A 16,351-nucleotide genomic window follows, 5' to 3' on the forward strand; every position below is an offset into this window, starting at 1 on the left:
ACTTATACTTTAGTTTTTTTTGTTGTTGTTTGTTTTTGTTTTTTTCAAAGCCTTCTATTTCTTGTTCACCACATAATACATGTTTTACTACATTTATCGCGATATTTCGTCACTATTTCTATCATAGATTCAAAAAATTATTAAAATCATCAAATAAAGAATTATTTTATGTACTAAACCCATCAAAATATTATTACTTTACAGCTTTATAAATGATTAATCAATCGTTAATCATAATCAATAGTATGAAACGGACCGATAAGTAACTTATACTTAATTACACATATTTGTGTTTTTTTCACTGTTGTATGCATATTTAATCGAGTTTCCCTCATTACTGACGTCTTCTTTTATTCTGAAAGGTGTATCCGGAAATGGTATTGTTATCGTTGCCTTGACGACCAGGAGAGACGTCAGTGACAGTGGGAAGTGCGTCTGGTACCGCATCCTCCCCGGTCCGCGCGTCGGAGTCAAACCGGTGATATTCAAGCTGATACCCGGGCACCAGACCGTCTGTAACGCGGTGTCGTCGCGGTTCCAGACGCTCACATTCATCTCTTGCTCTTTTTTATTCCTAAACTTTCAGAGCTTCAGTTTTTTGTTTTGTTTTTTTTTATTTTTGGCGGAAGACAAGCACCTGAAAATGAACGAGAGTTTGGCGCTTAGGGAGTACGATTTCGAGCGGCGATTCGACGAAAGACGAGCTCTGGAATGGATGCAGGAAAACTGGTAAGTCTGAGGGAGAATATTAACTAAAAAACACACAAAAGAGGTGAATGTGTGTGTTTGTTGTGCCTTCTACCGGCTGTGGTGGTGCTCCTCTGTGGTCTGCCTCATGTCCTGTCAGGGCTGCACAACATGCGGACCAGACTGTCTAACACTGTTTCTACTTTGCCACATCTCATTGCAGAAATTCTACTTTTAATATAATGCATTTGAGCTCAAAAAAGCACATTTTACACTTATATTAATATACTAATATAGAAGAAGCTCACTTTATCTGCTTTTATCTAAACGTCCTTGAAGGATGCATGATCTGGCTTCATGTGAGCCCACATAGGCCACACTGAGTCTGAATGAAAACTTCATTCAATCCCACTCGCTGGTTCTTACACTCTGCACAATCTAAGTCAAATGCAAACATACTGAAGCACTTATCCTGTTGCACATGCACAGTGAAATCTGTCCTCATTGTCTAATAACATCCACCCTTCAGAGGGAGTGATTCCACCCTGGGAAACCTGGTAGGACCACATTTTTGTAGCTTCATGTGGATGTAAGATGGCCAAAACAGAAACTTGATACAGTTGAGTTTCTGTCCCTGATGCAAGTAAGCTATTGCATATAATTCAAAAAGCACAGCCAAAAGAAAAAGTGCAGTGGCAGCTGAATTGTACTGTACCTAATTTACTATCCAAAGCAGCTCCAGACTGTTGAGCATTGTGCACAGACACCTCACAGAGTAACAAGTGAATAATAGCACTGAGCTTTGGCCGGGTTTGCGTAATGGTTGGACCTAATTCAGCAGCATTCCTCCTGCTGAATAGTCATGAAATGTTGCTGTAAAGGGCCTAAATTTTGCTTTCACACAGCTGTTTTTTACCCCACACAGGTCAATTCCTTTAAAGTCTCTCTCAGAGGGATGATGAGGAATGGAAGTGACTGCACATAAAACAATCAATAATAAAGTTTTTCCTTTATGTCTTCATCCTCTCTTGGATAGTTAGCGCGTGTCACCCACTTCCTCATGGTTCTTTATTTCACTTATGCATGCATCTTAATACACCTTGGCACCAGGGTTTACAGAGCGGGAGGAGCCATCTCCCATATCAGCTCTTGTTCTCAGGAAGTATTAATGAGTTTCATTCCTTTAGCTGCCAACAATAGCACTCCATCTCTTCTTCTTCAGACACACGTATACAGTGGGTCAGATGCTCTCATTGGTTTACAGTAGATTCCCAGTAGGTCATTTATTTCCAAAGGCACTGGCTTAATGGTATTGTGTGTGCATCTCACAGGGATGGACTGGGAGCAGCTATCAGAAACCCCTTCAGTCCTAACTAGGTCAAGCATCCGCGTCCACTCATTCTAATATGTATTCTGTCAATCTGGATTAGTCATCTGGTCTATTCCCAAACTACCTCAGACACACGCACAGCGTCACAAACCTAATGTATGAACACGTATGCTTAGACACAGGATTAAAACATATCGGGACATTTATGGTCCAGTGTCAAAGTGCATCAGATCATGCACACACAGCTCTGTTCTGATACTCTTTTGCTGATAATCTGCACATGTAATTTTGCTCAGGATTTGACCTTTTGTACTATTCTTAACTGAAATGTTCGGTCATGGCACCGGCAACTGCCTGTAAATGAAATATTATCAATTGTTACTGATAAGCCTGGTGCAGCAGTATCCCAGAGAAATTGCCTCATCACCCGGAGCTGGCTGTGTGAATGGTCAGTGTGTCATCATCTAATCTGTTAATCCCTGACAATGAGTACAAATGAGGATATGTCTGAGCGTAAAGTGATTACAAGAGTAAATGATGGCTTTATTTAGATTTGTGATGCTAAATTTTGTAACTCTGTTCATGTAACTTCTCTGGTTCTTAGACAATCAGTTGGACCGAGTGAGCAAACACTCATCTCATGTCATATTTGTTTTTAATTTCAGTCGTCTGGTGGTCCTTTCACCTAATTGTGTAATATGCTTATGTAACAGCACCCCATCTGTGTCACTGTCCAGTGTTTAATGGGCTGTCTTAGGTGATAAACTTCTTTCTCTGTGTAACACAATGAAGGGATATTACACTGTAATGGCAACAATGAAGAGTCTGTTTCATATGGAAGTTCTTTTTTTACTGCTCTGCTAATGCTGGTTTATGTCAAATACTGCAATTTGTATTATCCAGGCTTGCTCTTTCTGTTTTTTTTTTTTTTTTTTACTGAATACACTTGTAATGTGTAGTATAAGCTCTTCTGTTTGTTGTCTGTGTGCTCTATTTTATAAATAGTTAGCTATCTTTTTTAGGCAAAATTAATTCAAATCAAATTTTATTTGTATAGAGTTAAATCGTAATAAAAGTTATCTCATGACACTTTACATTTACAGCTGGTCAAGACTAGACTCTTGATAAATATATGATTATGATGTTTTCCAGAAAATAGATTTTTTTTAATATATCTGTCACAATATGTAATAGTAAAGCTGCCAGTCAAAAGGTTATACTGATAATACCTAATGATTTACTTTGGAGTGGTTACCTTAAAATAATATTTGTGGCCATTTAAGTATGAATTACTGAATTTTAAGAAGCACATGAATGCAGCATTTTGTTTTTCAGGCATTTTTAATGTTCAGATAGATGGAAATTTTACAGTTTATATCAGGGTTTCTGGGGGACACTAAAAAGCATTCAGTTAGATTTGCTGATACCTGGAGAAACCCTGTATGTAGTGCTTTGAATGCCCTATTTGGGTCAGTATGGGTTTTCTGACTCAGACAGAAACAGAAGCTGCATGGCTACCTTTACCTGACAGTGAGCCAGACAGCCTTCTGAGATTTACTCGCCAAAAAAATCTACCGGTATCTGGCTCTTCACAGGTATCACATTTGTTTCTTTTGCGTAAAAGGCTGTGACCTCTGTCTGTGTCACGTCTAAATGCATCATCATTATTTGGATACATTTTATAACAATCCTGTTTATTAGAATAATTCAGTAAAGTTTATTTTCCTGTTCATTTCTAATCTTGTGTATCTTTGTATGTTTTCTCATCTGCAGGAGCAAGTCATTTATGTTCTGTGGCCTGTATGCTGCACTCGTATTTGGCGGTCAGCACTTCATGAGAGAAAGGCCAAAGCTGAACCTGCGTCGCCCGCTGGTGCTGTGGTCACTCAGCCTGGCCATCTTCAGGTGAGTGACCATCCTCCTGCTCAAACAGTCATATACAGACACAGTCACAGTAGGTACTCGCAGAGAAACACGGGGTAGAGCTGAAAAGGTCAACCAGGATCACCTCTTTCCTTAACACGATACAGTGTCACTTGACCTTGAATTTGTAATGCCAATGGAATTTTTTAAAACAAGGTCATTGTCATAAGGGTAAAATTATTTGTTACCATCATAACATTTCAGTGTTGAAATCCTTGAATTATTTTGTATGACAGCAAATTAGGGCCACATAAGAAAATAAAAATGATTTTCACTACGAGAATAAAGTCAGAATATTTTGAGATTAAAGTCATTATATAATTAGAATCATTTAATGAGAATAAAGTCATACTTCTATGAGATTTAAGTTGTAATGTTTTGAAAATTTGACAGTTTCCAGTTTTACAGCGAACACAACAAGTGAAGCAGCAACTTTCACTTCTGTTGGACTCCAAAACTCAGCATAGAATCCTCACAGTTTCTTGAGAAACAACAAACCCTATAGCTCTAGTGTAACCACTGATAGCCCTGCAGCCGACCACTTTGTCAGTTTCTCCTCCACAAAAGGGGCAATTTGCTCCAAATCAATTCAGTTCTTATGACGAAACAAACCCAAACGTGTGCAAACTCGCTTCAAAGTCCTTAGACTAATGATAATGTGTTGATGGGGGGATAGGCTTAGTATTTCACCGTGCATAAACCCCAAAAGAAAGTATAACTTCACAAAATGTTCCAAGTTCTCCCTTATTCGATGAGTTTATTCTCATTATATTATGACATTATTCTCGAAATATTATGGCGTTATTCTCGTTAAATAATGACTTTTTTTTAAATCTGTGACTTTATTCTCATTATGTTATGACTTTATTCTTGAAATATTACGACTTTATTCTCGTAGTGACAAGCGTTTTTATTTTCTTGTGTGGCCCTAATACGCCGTTGTAATTTTGGTATCTGACAAGCTGTAAATGTTTTCAAAGCCTTAACGGAAAGATGACAGAGTGTTGTAGTGTTTAACTAAATAGAGGGAGGTAACAATGAATAGCTTATGATACCCTCTTACTGCAATCTCTGGGTGGATGTGTGATTGCAGTGCTGTAAAGGATTATACTGACTTTAAAAGGGAGGAGTTGAGTCTTTATATGTGGTACTATGGACAAAAGAAATATGGAATTCAACATCTGTTTACTGTTTTTTTTGTTATGAGTTGGTTGTAAATGTCTTCTATCTAGTATAATGTTAAACCGATCTACTTTCTGATTCCTGTTCATGCTGTGTGTTCCCTCTGCAGTATCATAGGAGCGTTCAGGACTGGATTGTACATGCTACACGTCCTCACAACCAGCGGCTTCAGACAGTCTGTGTGTGACATCAGTTTCTACAGTGCCCCCGTCAGCAAATTTTGGGCCTATGCTTTTGTGCTTAGCAAGGCCCCAGAGCTGGGTAAGACTGCCTTTAACAGGTTTGGTTCAAACTGGAACATCCTATATAGGCTATCAGTGGATTCCATACACTGCAAAAATCTAAATCTTACCAAGTGTGTTTTTCTTATTTCTAGTCAAAGTATCTTATCACACTTAAAATAAGACATAATCACCTGAAGTCTAATAATAATAATAATAATAATAATAATAATAATAATAATAATAATAATAATAATAATAGTAATAATAATGATAATGATAATAATATTTTTCACTTGTTCCATTGGCAGATTTTTTTTGCTTAATTCAAGCAAAGATATCTGCCAATGGAACAAGTGAAAATTATCTTGGTAAGATTTCTTGAAATAAGATTTTCGAGCTCTATTGTCTAAAAATAAGTTCTTATATCTCACTTACAAGTTACCCTTTAAGTGATTATGTCTTATTTTAAGTGTGATAAGATACTTTGACTAGAAATGAGAAAAATACACTTGGTAAGATTTTGATTTTTGCAGTGTATGAAAGATGAACAGCATGTCATCATTAGCTAGGACTAAAATTCTGATAGATAGTTAGGGTGCATCATCTCATACTGTGACTGCTATGACCTACATCTACTTAACAACAAATAGATTTCACATGTAGTGATTAGTGTAAGTTTATGCAGCTAAAACTAGAAATCTTAAACTGTCTTTACAAAAATTGCTTCTCAGTTATCCTCTTCCATTTTGTTCTACATTCTCCTGTTCCTTATCAACTCTGATTATTTGCAGCCACATAATTGCAACTTTTGTAACTGCATGATTAGTGTAGAAAGATAGACAATGCTCATTAATGATATTTAATCCCTATTCCTGACATAGGCTCAAACTCAGTATGTGTCATTGTCACACGTTATACTCGTTTAATGTAAGGCAAAGTAAAGGCTGATGAAATTTCACAGATCCACAGAGAATGGTTAGCATATTCTATATATAAAATTGTTTTTATTTAATTTTTCAACATTTACAAAAAACAAACCAAAGTACATATCCCCCCCCCCACACACACACACATACACCGTAGATAATAGTAAATAAATTAGCCAGTATCTAAAAATGGTAACTTAAGGGTGCAAAGTCAGTTTGTTAAAGATAATAAATATGGATAGTATATTCTAATTGTGTAAAGAATTGACCAGCATCTGCACTCTCAATCTGCTCATTTTTTTTCACCTATTCATAAAAATTTTGTGTTAATTACACACTAGCACAAACACACTGATTGGCTTTTGTACCTGACTGCCTTTTGCCCTTTTTTGCATCTGTCTTCGTGTATCTCTGCATTTCAACCCCATATCAATCCTTAATGAGTCTTTCAAAAGCTGAGCATGTGCTCACACAGCTCTACACAATCAAACCAGAGTTTAGGCTTTTGCAGTTTTTCAGAATTTACTTTTAATGTAATTAAAACACCTAACCTAAGCAGCATCTAAAATAAGGTTATGTATATAGATGCTTTTGCATCACAGCATCTCCAAACCTCAAAAGAGGTTGTGTAAAGTTACACACAACATAGCAATTTTAAGTACCTGAAACTCTGAGATAACACACATACCAACATTATCCTTCCATTATCTGACTGAAGATTTGATGCCTGATGTCATTAAACAATAGCTCAGTATCATTCAAGCCTTATGAACTCAAAGATTTGGAGATACACATGGAAACAGTGATTCAGGTCACATCTGGGAGAGTTTTGTGTCTTATTGTTTATGCTTATTTTCATCAATGGGGCAATTTTTTATTGAGTGACTGAATATTTCATAATTTACATATATATAGATGTAATTTGTATGGATGTAAAATTATACTGACGCAGCACAGTTTACAGTGAATTCCATCCTTTGCAGATGATTTGTGCTTTACATGCACTATTTTCTCATTTGTACCATTTCTGCTCAATGCTTTTGTGGATCTGGCCCAAACTCTGTAATAAGCAGTGAGTGATATTGTTGTAAGTTTGCTGAAGTGTCGTTGAACTGCTTTAGTGCTTATATATTGCAGTGCAGAGTGCAGACTCTTTAATAGACTATTTGTTTTTCAAACTGCCCATGTATTATCTGTAATGTAATTAAATCTGGCCTTGTTTTATCTTGACATCTTTCAATGCAGCAGTGTTTTCTGTAACCACGTACTGCGAATATTCAGATCAATTCTCCAGATCTGCCTCCAGGTTATCCATAGTAAACAAGTAGAAATTGAATCAATTAAACTAAATGTAGATTTCCTGGAACAAAAGCAGAAGCAGAGATACCATTGATAATAACATGCAACTTGGAGCTGATTGAGAAACCACTCTATACTCTACTTTATATATTCTACTTTATAGAGACATACAGAGTCATGTAAAGTTTACCCTTGAGTGACTGGATCGCTCCTCTTGACGTGTTTCCCACAGAGCACTTAAACCTCCCAGTAAATTTCTCAGCAAACAATTATCTTAAGAGGTTTTTTTTTGTGGATGGTGATGCTGTCTTCCTGTCTGCACAGTAATCTAGTCACGTCATGCTTTCTGTAAGGCACAGACTATATCGCTCTGGTAAATGGAGGCAGATGCTGAGATGGCAAGAAAATTCCATTAGTACATGATTGATAGAAAGAATGCTTCCTTAGCTGCAGACAGAAAGGATGTCCTGATGCTCAGACTATTGGTTTATAGCCTGATATACAGCATCAGAGATGATCATAAGTGCGCAGAAAATAATGAGATAAATAAAGTCTAAATAAATCAGATGTGTGTATGTGTTGAGGAGGCAGTAAAGCAGTAAAGCTGATTCCTCATGTTAAGGACTATGTCTAATGATTTCTCCTTTAATTCTTTGGTCACAATCAAAGATGTACAGTTCACTGTTGTAGTGGAAGAACGAAACCAGAAAATATCCTCATTTGAGAAAGACTTGAATTTTTTTAAACACTTAAATGATTGAATAAAAATAACACAATAAATGTACCTGATAACTAATCTCTTAATCCTAAGATTTACTCCTGCTTCCTTTATATACACTCATCATTTTTGTCCTTAGAGCCTTTTGAATGATTCATTTTCCCACATTTCACTGTATTTCTTATTTTAGCTGATTCAATCGTTTTGGATTTTAATTAGTGATGTTATTCTTAAGGGTTTTTACTTTTTTTTTTTTGCTGAATTGCCTTTTATTTTTTTGCTGTATTTTATTATGTTTCTTTTACTAGGTTGCATTGTAAACAAAGCCTCCATCACTATATTTTGTATTTTAGACAAAGGTTCATGTTGAATTTACATGGTTTTCTGTCCGTCTTCCCTTCCAGGTGACACAGTGTTCATTGTTCTCCGAAAGCAGCGCCTCATCTTCCTGCACTGGTACCATCACATCACTGTGCTGCTCTACTCTTGGTACTCCTACAAAGACCAGGTGGCAGGCGGAGGCTGGTTCATGACCATGAACTATGTGGTCCACTCCTTCATGTACACGTACTACGCAGCGCGGGCGGCCGGCCTACGAGTGCCCCGTCCCTGTGCCATGATCATCACAGCCACGCAGATCATGCAGATGGTGATGGGCCTGGCCGTCCTGGGCTTGGTCTACCACTGGATGCATGAGGTGCGCTGTCCGTCCTACATGGACAACATCGCCTGGGGTTCTCTTATGTACCTCAGCTACTTGATCCTTTTCGCCTTGTTCTTCTACAACTCCTACCTCAAAGGCTCCTCAGGAGACAAAGGGTCCAAGGCAGAGTAGCATGTCTGTACTGTGCTTTGCAGTCATATTAAAGTGTGCCATAAGACAGTAGTAATGATCGACAGTGGTGGGTCAGGAACATACAAGTCACAGCTACACCACTGGTTGCTGGTTCCTCCTCTTGTTATGAAATTTTCAATTGACTTTTCATAGAGGTATATCTGTAGCACGTGAGAATGAAACAACCATAGAACAGTAGAGCTTTAGGAAAGAGGAGACAGCTTTGAAAACAGCACATTTTAATATGATTTCATTACTAGTGTGGACCATTGGAGGAATGGAGGAGTACAGTGTTTGTGTTAGACAGACAGTACTCCAGTAAATTATTACCTTGGTGACTTAAACTCTTGACCAGTATCAAAACCAGCCATGTGAGGGCCAGTATATTCTCTGTTTGTATGTTGTAACAGACATAAATACTCTGAACTTAGAGAAAAGTCCATTGAAATAGCTGAAATGTTTAGATAATAGGTGAACTCTTCATTAAGGTACACATCACCATTAATTTATTGCTTGTTATTATGGTAGCACATTGTCTCTGTGTTATTCATGGTAAACCACTTATGGATGCCTTATTCTGACTATATTCTGCAACTACTAGTGATTTTGTTTGGTGTTACATAGGAATACAGCATATTTATTGAGTGCTATCAATGACTTTATTTGTGACAGTAACACTTTATATTGGCCATATAAAGCAAAACTAATAAGATTATAATTTATAAATAATCCTTGACCTTACTATCACTAATAATTTAACAGTAAATAGTTGGTGATTGAGAAAAAACTGTTAGTTAATGGCGTAGTAGTTATAGAATATGGTCTTGCAGAATCAAGCATTACTAAGTATTTTATAATGACTAATGAAGATATGAATAAATATGCTCCTAATACGTATGCTAATGAGTAGCTAGCTAATGGTGAATGTGTGTATTTCAGTATAGTGTGACCAACTAGGTTTCGTCCTAGCACAGCTACGATTTACAAGACAGTGAACCAAAAGGGAATGAAGACTGTATTGAAGAGGGATGTTTTTATTTTAATTCTGTAGGATATGCACATCTGAAAATGTTAATTTCACTCATCACTGAGCTGCTCATACAGCTTTGAACATCTATTCTAAAATAACTTGTACGGCTATGGGAAATGACACAAAAATGCATATTTGTTAGTTGTTATTTAAAGGAAACAGCATCATAGATATTTTTAACATGGTAGATAAAGCATAATTATCCGCTGTTGCTCTTAACCCACATTTTCGGGACGATAAGATCTAAGAGACGAGCGCATTCCTCAGATGACAACCGTCCCAGTGTAAGTTTCTTCCCAGAAAGGTTACGTGATATGTTTAACTTGCCCTTTCAACTCTGCCTGTTTTTTTTTTTCTCAACTCTTATGTGAAATTATGTTTACACACTGTGCACATTTTGCCTTCATCACCTCACTTGACAACATGCACTGAACACACCTCCTGTCTGCATCTTTACCAGTGGTATTTACACGTATAGACCTGCAATTTATGCTGTGAAAATAGCAGTTTGTCCCCTAATTTTAACTCATACCTAAGCCGCATTTCCCCTTTTCTCTCACTTGTGTCGATCTCCCCACTTTCCATGAAACTTTGATATCTACAGGTTGTACGGCAGTCGCTTAAAATGTAGTCTGACATCTAGGCCTGTAAAAACACTACAGACTACATAATACCTCTACATATATGTTTCTCACACTGTACACTATGAAATGATGTGTTTAACCGGTCAAAAATAACTATGATTTCTTTGCTGTACTCAGAGAGCTGCTAAAAAAGGGAAGATTTAAAGGCATGAGGTGACAAGTGATGATCACTGTGTCCAATGTAAATAATAATATTTATTTTCTTAATATATAATGAAATAGCTCTCAGTTGTAACTGTTGTTGTAGGGGTAAGTGTTTAGCTTCATTTATTCCTCTTCCCATCATTTCCATATTCCTCATATCTGCAAACAGACCATTATTTGCCTCTGTAATAAGATATGGAGGATAATTTTAATGATGAGCTTTAATACCTTTACATGAATTGAATTTTTGATGTGTAGGGTAAATCCATACCGTCCACTCTTTGTTTCATTTATTTCAGAAGCTGCTTCTCCAGCACATTAGGCTTTTATGAAGTTGTGCAGTTGTGTGTCAGTGCACCACAGATTGAGCACTTATTGTAGCTGCAGTTTACAGATGTAAACTATAGAGGGATTGTGGGTAGGAAGATGTTCTGTCAATATGTGTAACCACTATTTCTGTTATGTTTGATCAATGGCGACCTTTTGTCGTCCGTCATGAAGGAAGTTTACAGTGCTGTGTGAACATTACTGTGTTGGTGTGAGTGACAATATTACAGTTACTTTAGGTTGTTTAGGGCTTTTAAAGTAATTTTACAAACTGACAAATCTATCTAAAACTAGGGTTTGATTTGAACAAAATTTCAATACATTTACACCTCTTTGAATGATCCGTTTTGTCCTCCATCACCCTAACAATATAGTCTGAAATTCTCATTTTTGTTGTTTGTCTCTTCCATTTTTCTGTCCACTGTCATTTACTCAGACAAGAAAATGATGTAAAAACGTTTCCCTGTTTGTAATGACTCTGAATCTCTGACTTACTGTAACACAGTTAGACTTGAAATAAGTATGAGAAGTCATTTGTGTGCCAAAAAAATACTTGTTTTATTTTCTATCATTGGTCAATATGAGAACACTTGTGTTGGTCTGTGGACTATGTTTCCTGTTGTAAACCGTCAGAGGATTTTAATGTAATCTGAACGAAAAACAGTTTAAGGGCTTTGTTGTTGAAATGTTGTTATAATAAATTCATTCTGGTTTTAAAATACTCTGTAGGTTTTTGGGTTGTGATTTACCAGACCTCCAGTATTTCCAGATCTGCTTAGTTATTCCATGAGGTTTTGTCATTGTATATTTCCCTAAAGAAAAAGCACCCAAATAACATGAAAATAAGTAGCTGTGCTTTTTTTTTTTATTTTTATTTTTTTTTTTTTTATTTAGATATTTTCATTTTTCCACAAAAAAAAAAAAAATTCTCTGACATAGGACGCTATGAAGCAAGCACTGCAAAAATCAAAATCTTACGAAGTGTATTTTTCTCATTTCTAGTCAAAATTCTTAATTCAAGATTTTTTTTTCTTAATTCAAGCAACAAAAAAAATCTGCCAATGGAACAAGTGAAATTATCTTGGTAAGATTTCTTGAAGTAAAATTTTCAAGATCTATTGTCAAAAAACAAGCTCTTATATCTCACTTACAAGTTACTCTTTAGGTGATTGTGTCTTATTTTAAGTGTGATGAAATATTTTGACTAGAAATCAGAAAAATACACTTGGTAAGATTTTGATTTTTGCAGTGAGTAAATGGAATACAATAGAAATAGCATAAAGAGAAATCACATTGAAAATAAGTATTTGTTTTATCAAGGAAAATTACAGCAGCACAATATCAATCATATAGACATAATGATCTTATAATGGCCCTCATTCCTGCATTAGTCACCCAAATACTAAGTAAAACAATTCCATCTTTGTTCAGAATTGTCCATCTTTAGTTGTAGACAGTCATTCACTCCATAATGTAGACCCTTTTCAGTCTCTGTACCCACTGTGTTATGTTGGTGGTTTTGGATCCTTCCAGTTGACAGTTATCTTCTTGACGATCAGTAAAAGTATCAGTAATATGTATGTTTAGCTGTGCTCATTTTTCTGCTTATTTTTGTATGCAGTAGAAATCTCAGCTCACTAAGTAATGAAGGACTGAAGACGACACTGCAACTGTAGTGTGAGATAAATCCATCTCTGATCACCTCTGTTAAATCCCAGACTGAAGTCAAAGTACAGGAATTTGTCTTGGTGACACAGTTGAAACCCCACAAAGTTCATTTGGGTCTTAAAACAAGCAGCCTCTTTCCTCCAGCTGAGCCATGAACTGTGGGAGATAGTGGGTTGACAGAGGACAAAGCGCTGCCTGCTCAGCACATTAGTCTTGTAGCTGTGGGAGGTGACATCTGAGGACATGGAGGACACACAGGCGGGGGCTGAGACGATGCTACGAGCTAACTCAGACAAGACAATGCATATCAGCAACAATTTAGGGTCACATATGTGGTATTGTTTAAAAAAAAAGCATATTCCTAACAACCTGTGAGTTTGACTGCACAGTAAAACACTGTAAATATGTCCTGTTTAGCTCATAAAGATCCAGTACTACTTTTGAGGCAGTTCCCAAATGAATTTTTGTCTATATTTAACCTTTCTTAAGTGATTTATCACCATTGGTTGTAATATTATCTTCCTTATTTAGTGTTCTTTCAGTGTAAATCATGTATTTTGCTATATTTAATTCACTGATAATGTAGATTTTCATTCAAGCTCAGAGTAAAATTGAGGTTTATTATATCAAAAACAGAAAACTTAAGAAAAAGTGACGTTTTCAGCAAAGATATCGATAACTGAACATAAAAACAAGTGTCTCCATCCACTGTCATTGATCCAACTCCATGGATTTTACTGATGAATCAATGTTGTAGAAGATGACTGTGTTTCCACGGCAACTACGGAACCTCTGAACATCCAAATGGGTCACATCTGATGACCATGAAAAATGACAACCTGTATTTTACACCAATTATTTACATGTATTGATAGGATCAGTGGATCAGAAGTTATTAAACATTTTAGATCAGTAGATGGTTTTGGTCGTCGGTGGACGTTATTATATTATCCTCTGTATTTTGTGTTTTTTTCAGTGAAAATCATGCATTTTCCTGAATCTAATTTACTGATCATGTAGATGTTCATAAAAACTCAGATTAATGTTGAGTTTTATATTAGAAACAGAGAAAACTTAGGAAAAAGGGATTTTTTTTTTTTTCCAGCAACAGTGTCAATAACTGAACATAAAACTCGAAACTGTTTTATTTTTGCTTTATTGAATCAGTTCTCACGCTTTCTTTAATTTGCTGGTTTGGATCACTGTCTTTTAGAAACTGGAACTGACTGCAAATTACGGTAAAGATATGCAGGAAAATTGCAAGTACAGTTTTGCATGACCAAGAGCAGAGAATTCAGGCATAAATAAAAAAGAATATAACAACATGGAGTTAATTTTCTTTTAATAGACACTTAGTGGCTTTAAAAACAGCTGTAGTTAAAAGTCTGAGTAAAAGGTAGAGAAAGTGATTAACATATTGAGTTAATAAAGTACTTCATATGTGATTTTTGTCCATAAATACAGTATCATGACAAGGTCAGACTGAAGGTGTCATCATGAAAAAGCCCACGGCGCCCTCTGGTGGCAGAGTATGGTATGAGCTCAGTACAATAATGTAAAGTGTAGGGGTACAACCGTGTTTATTTCCGACTTCATCTCAGTTAATAGAAAGCAGCTGTGGCCGCGGCCTCCCCACGCTGTCCCTCCACGGCACACGAGGAGACACGTGAGGATGCCTTCAGGTTCTGCAAAAAAGAAAATGAACTCAGTGATGGAGATTTTACCCTTTAGAATAGACTCTCTGTTGTTCTTTTGTTGAGTTTATGTTAAATAGACATTTTACAAAAGAGGATAATAAAATCAAATTGCAGCTTTTTACAAATCTTTTTTTTTTTTTTTTTTTTATAACACAATCATTAATTATTATTTTGTATCATATAAATGTATTATTCTATCACAAATATACAAATGTTTGATAAGTTTTGTGGTAAAACTCAGGCGTAATATAAAAATAATGTTAATTTTCTCCCCTATTATCTGTCTTTTAGAAACAGGTTTGTAATTCTTTCCAAATAACTTAACTGAATGAAGCCAATAACATGAACTGATGTTGTCTGTCTTTTTCTTTGCAGAGATTGTTAATGGACTGTTGTTTTAAAGCCTATCATCTGTGGCCAATGTTCTACTTTACTGTCAACTTTTATATGAGAATATTTGACATTTCAGCCCTCAAAGACCCAAACGACCACCGGTGATCAAAAGCATCTACTGATCTAAAATGGTTAATAACTTATGAACCACTTAATCTATCAATATGTTGAAATAATTGGTGCGGAATGTAACTTCACAGCTTTTCATGGTCATCAGATATAATCCATTTGGTTGTTCAGAGGCTCTGTAGTTAATATGGAAACACAGTCATCTTCTGCAACATTGATTCACCAGTAAAACTCTTATAAAAGCTTGTTTTAAAATAGAACAGTCTAAAATCTAATTTATTTATCTATTTTATTTATCTATTTTTTCTTTTTGAGAACTTCCATGCTTTGTAGCATTTTTGATACTTTTCATTTATGTATAAAAGCCCTGTTTGTTAACACTAAGCAACATTGTGTGATTGTCATGTACCAAGTGAAAACTCCAATAACAACTTGAATTATATTTTTTAAAAAAAGCATCTTATAGCTAGACACTGGAAAAGTGTTGATTGTCCATCGTTGAATTCATGGATTGCTGAACTCTCATCCTGCATAGCTGTTGAAAGGCTCACATACACAATTAAGTGAAAAATTCTTATCTTCCACAAGATATGGAATTCATTTCTAACATTTTTAGAATCAAGACCTGATGTCCTATCATTATAACATACAAAGTGAGACCATACCCTGTTTTTTTTTTTTTTTTTTTTAGTTAAATTATGTTTGATTATATATCAGATATACAAAAATGGATGTTGAGTAGTATTCAAATCACTAGTACTTCTATTGTCTGTCAGTTATTATGTTGTTATGTTGTTTACTTTTATAGCTGTTTAAAAATTCAGAGGTGTGTGTGTGTGTGTGTGTGTGTGTGTGTGTGTGTGTGTGTGTGTGTGTGTGTGTGTGGTGTTCTGGGGATTTGTGTTCAAGGGAGACCCACACAATTCAATTCAATTCATATCAGAAAATATATGTAATGTGTCAAAACCTTAATAAAGATATGCGTTTAAAAAAAAAAAAAAAAGCTTGTTTTATGTTCAGTTATTGGTATATTCTGCTGATCATGACACTTGCATCATCAGTATATTAAATATGGGAAGGTTATTACTGAAAAATGCACAACGCAGAGGATAATAGTATATTAAATGGTGATAAAGGTTAAATATAGAGATAAATGAATTTGGAAGTCACCATAAAAATAGCTATATGTCTTTAAGGGCTAAAGATGTAGTTTGTAATCTGCCAGTTTGCAAATATCTACAAGGCAAAATTGTAA

At 35.7% G+C, this 16,351-nt stretch overlaps 1 protein-coding gene across 1 annotated transcript; it reads left to right on the forward strand.

Moving 5' to 3' along the window:
- Window positions 1-422: 422 nt before the first annotated feature.
- LOC115410320 (elongation of very long chain fatty acids protein 6-like) lies at window positions 423-11,990 on the forward strand. The gene is made up of 4 exons (XM_030121926.1): window positions 423-729; window positions 3,791-3,922; window positions 5,232-5,383; window positions 8,694-11,990. Exons 1-4 carry the CDS (start codon window positions 644-646, stop codon window positions 9,122-9,124), a joined length of 801 nt encoding a protein of 266 aa, XP_029977786.1. The 5' UTR covers window positions 423-643; the 3' UTR covers window positions 9,125-11,990.
- The last annotated feature ends 4,361 nt before the right edge of the window (window positions 11,991-16,351 follow it).

Source organism: Sphaeramia orbicularis, chromosome 19, assembly GCF_902148855.1.
Source record: "Sphaeramia orbicularis chromosome 19, fSphaOr1.1, whole genome shotgun sequence".
Taxonomy (NCBI): domain Eukaryota; kingdom Metazoa; phylum Chordata; class Actinopteri; order Kurtiformes; family Apogonidae; genus Sphaeramia; species Sphaeramia orbicularis.

Coding starts and splice junctions, on each gene's coding strand:
- LOC115410320 (XM_030121926.1), top strand. CDS start 644: ATGAACGAGAGTTTGGCGCTTAGGGAGTACGATTTCGAGCGGCGATTC. Junction 730..3,790: donor GAATGGATGCAGGAAAACTG/GTAAGTCTGAGG, acceptor TCTCATCTGCAG/GAGCAAGTCATTTATGTTCT. Junction 3,923..5,231: donor CTCAGCCTGGCCATCTTCAG/GTGAGTGACCAT, acceptor TTCCCTCTGCAG/TATCATAGGAGCGTTCAGGA.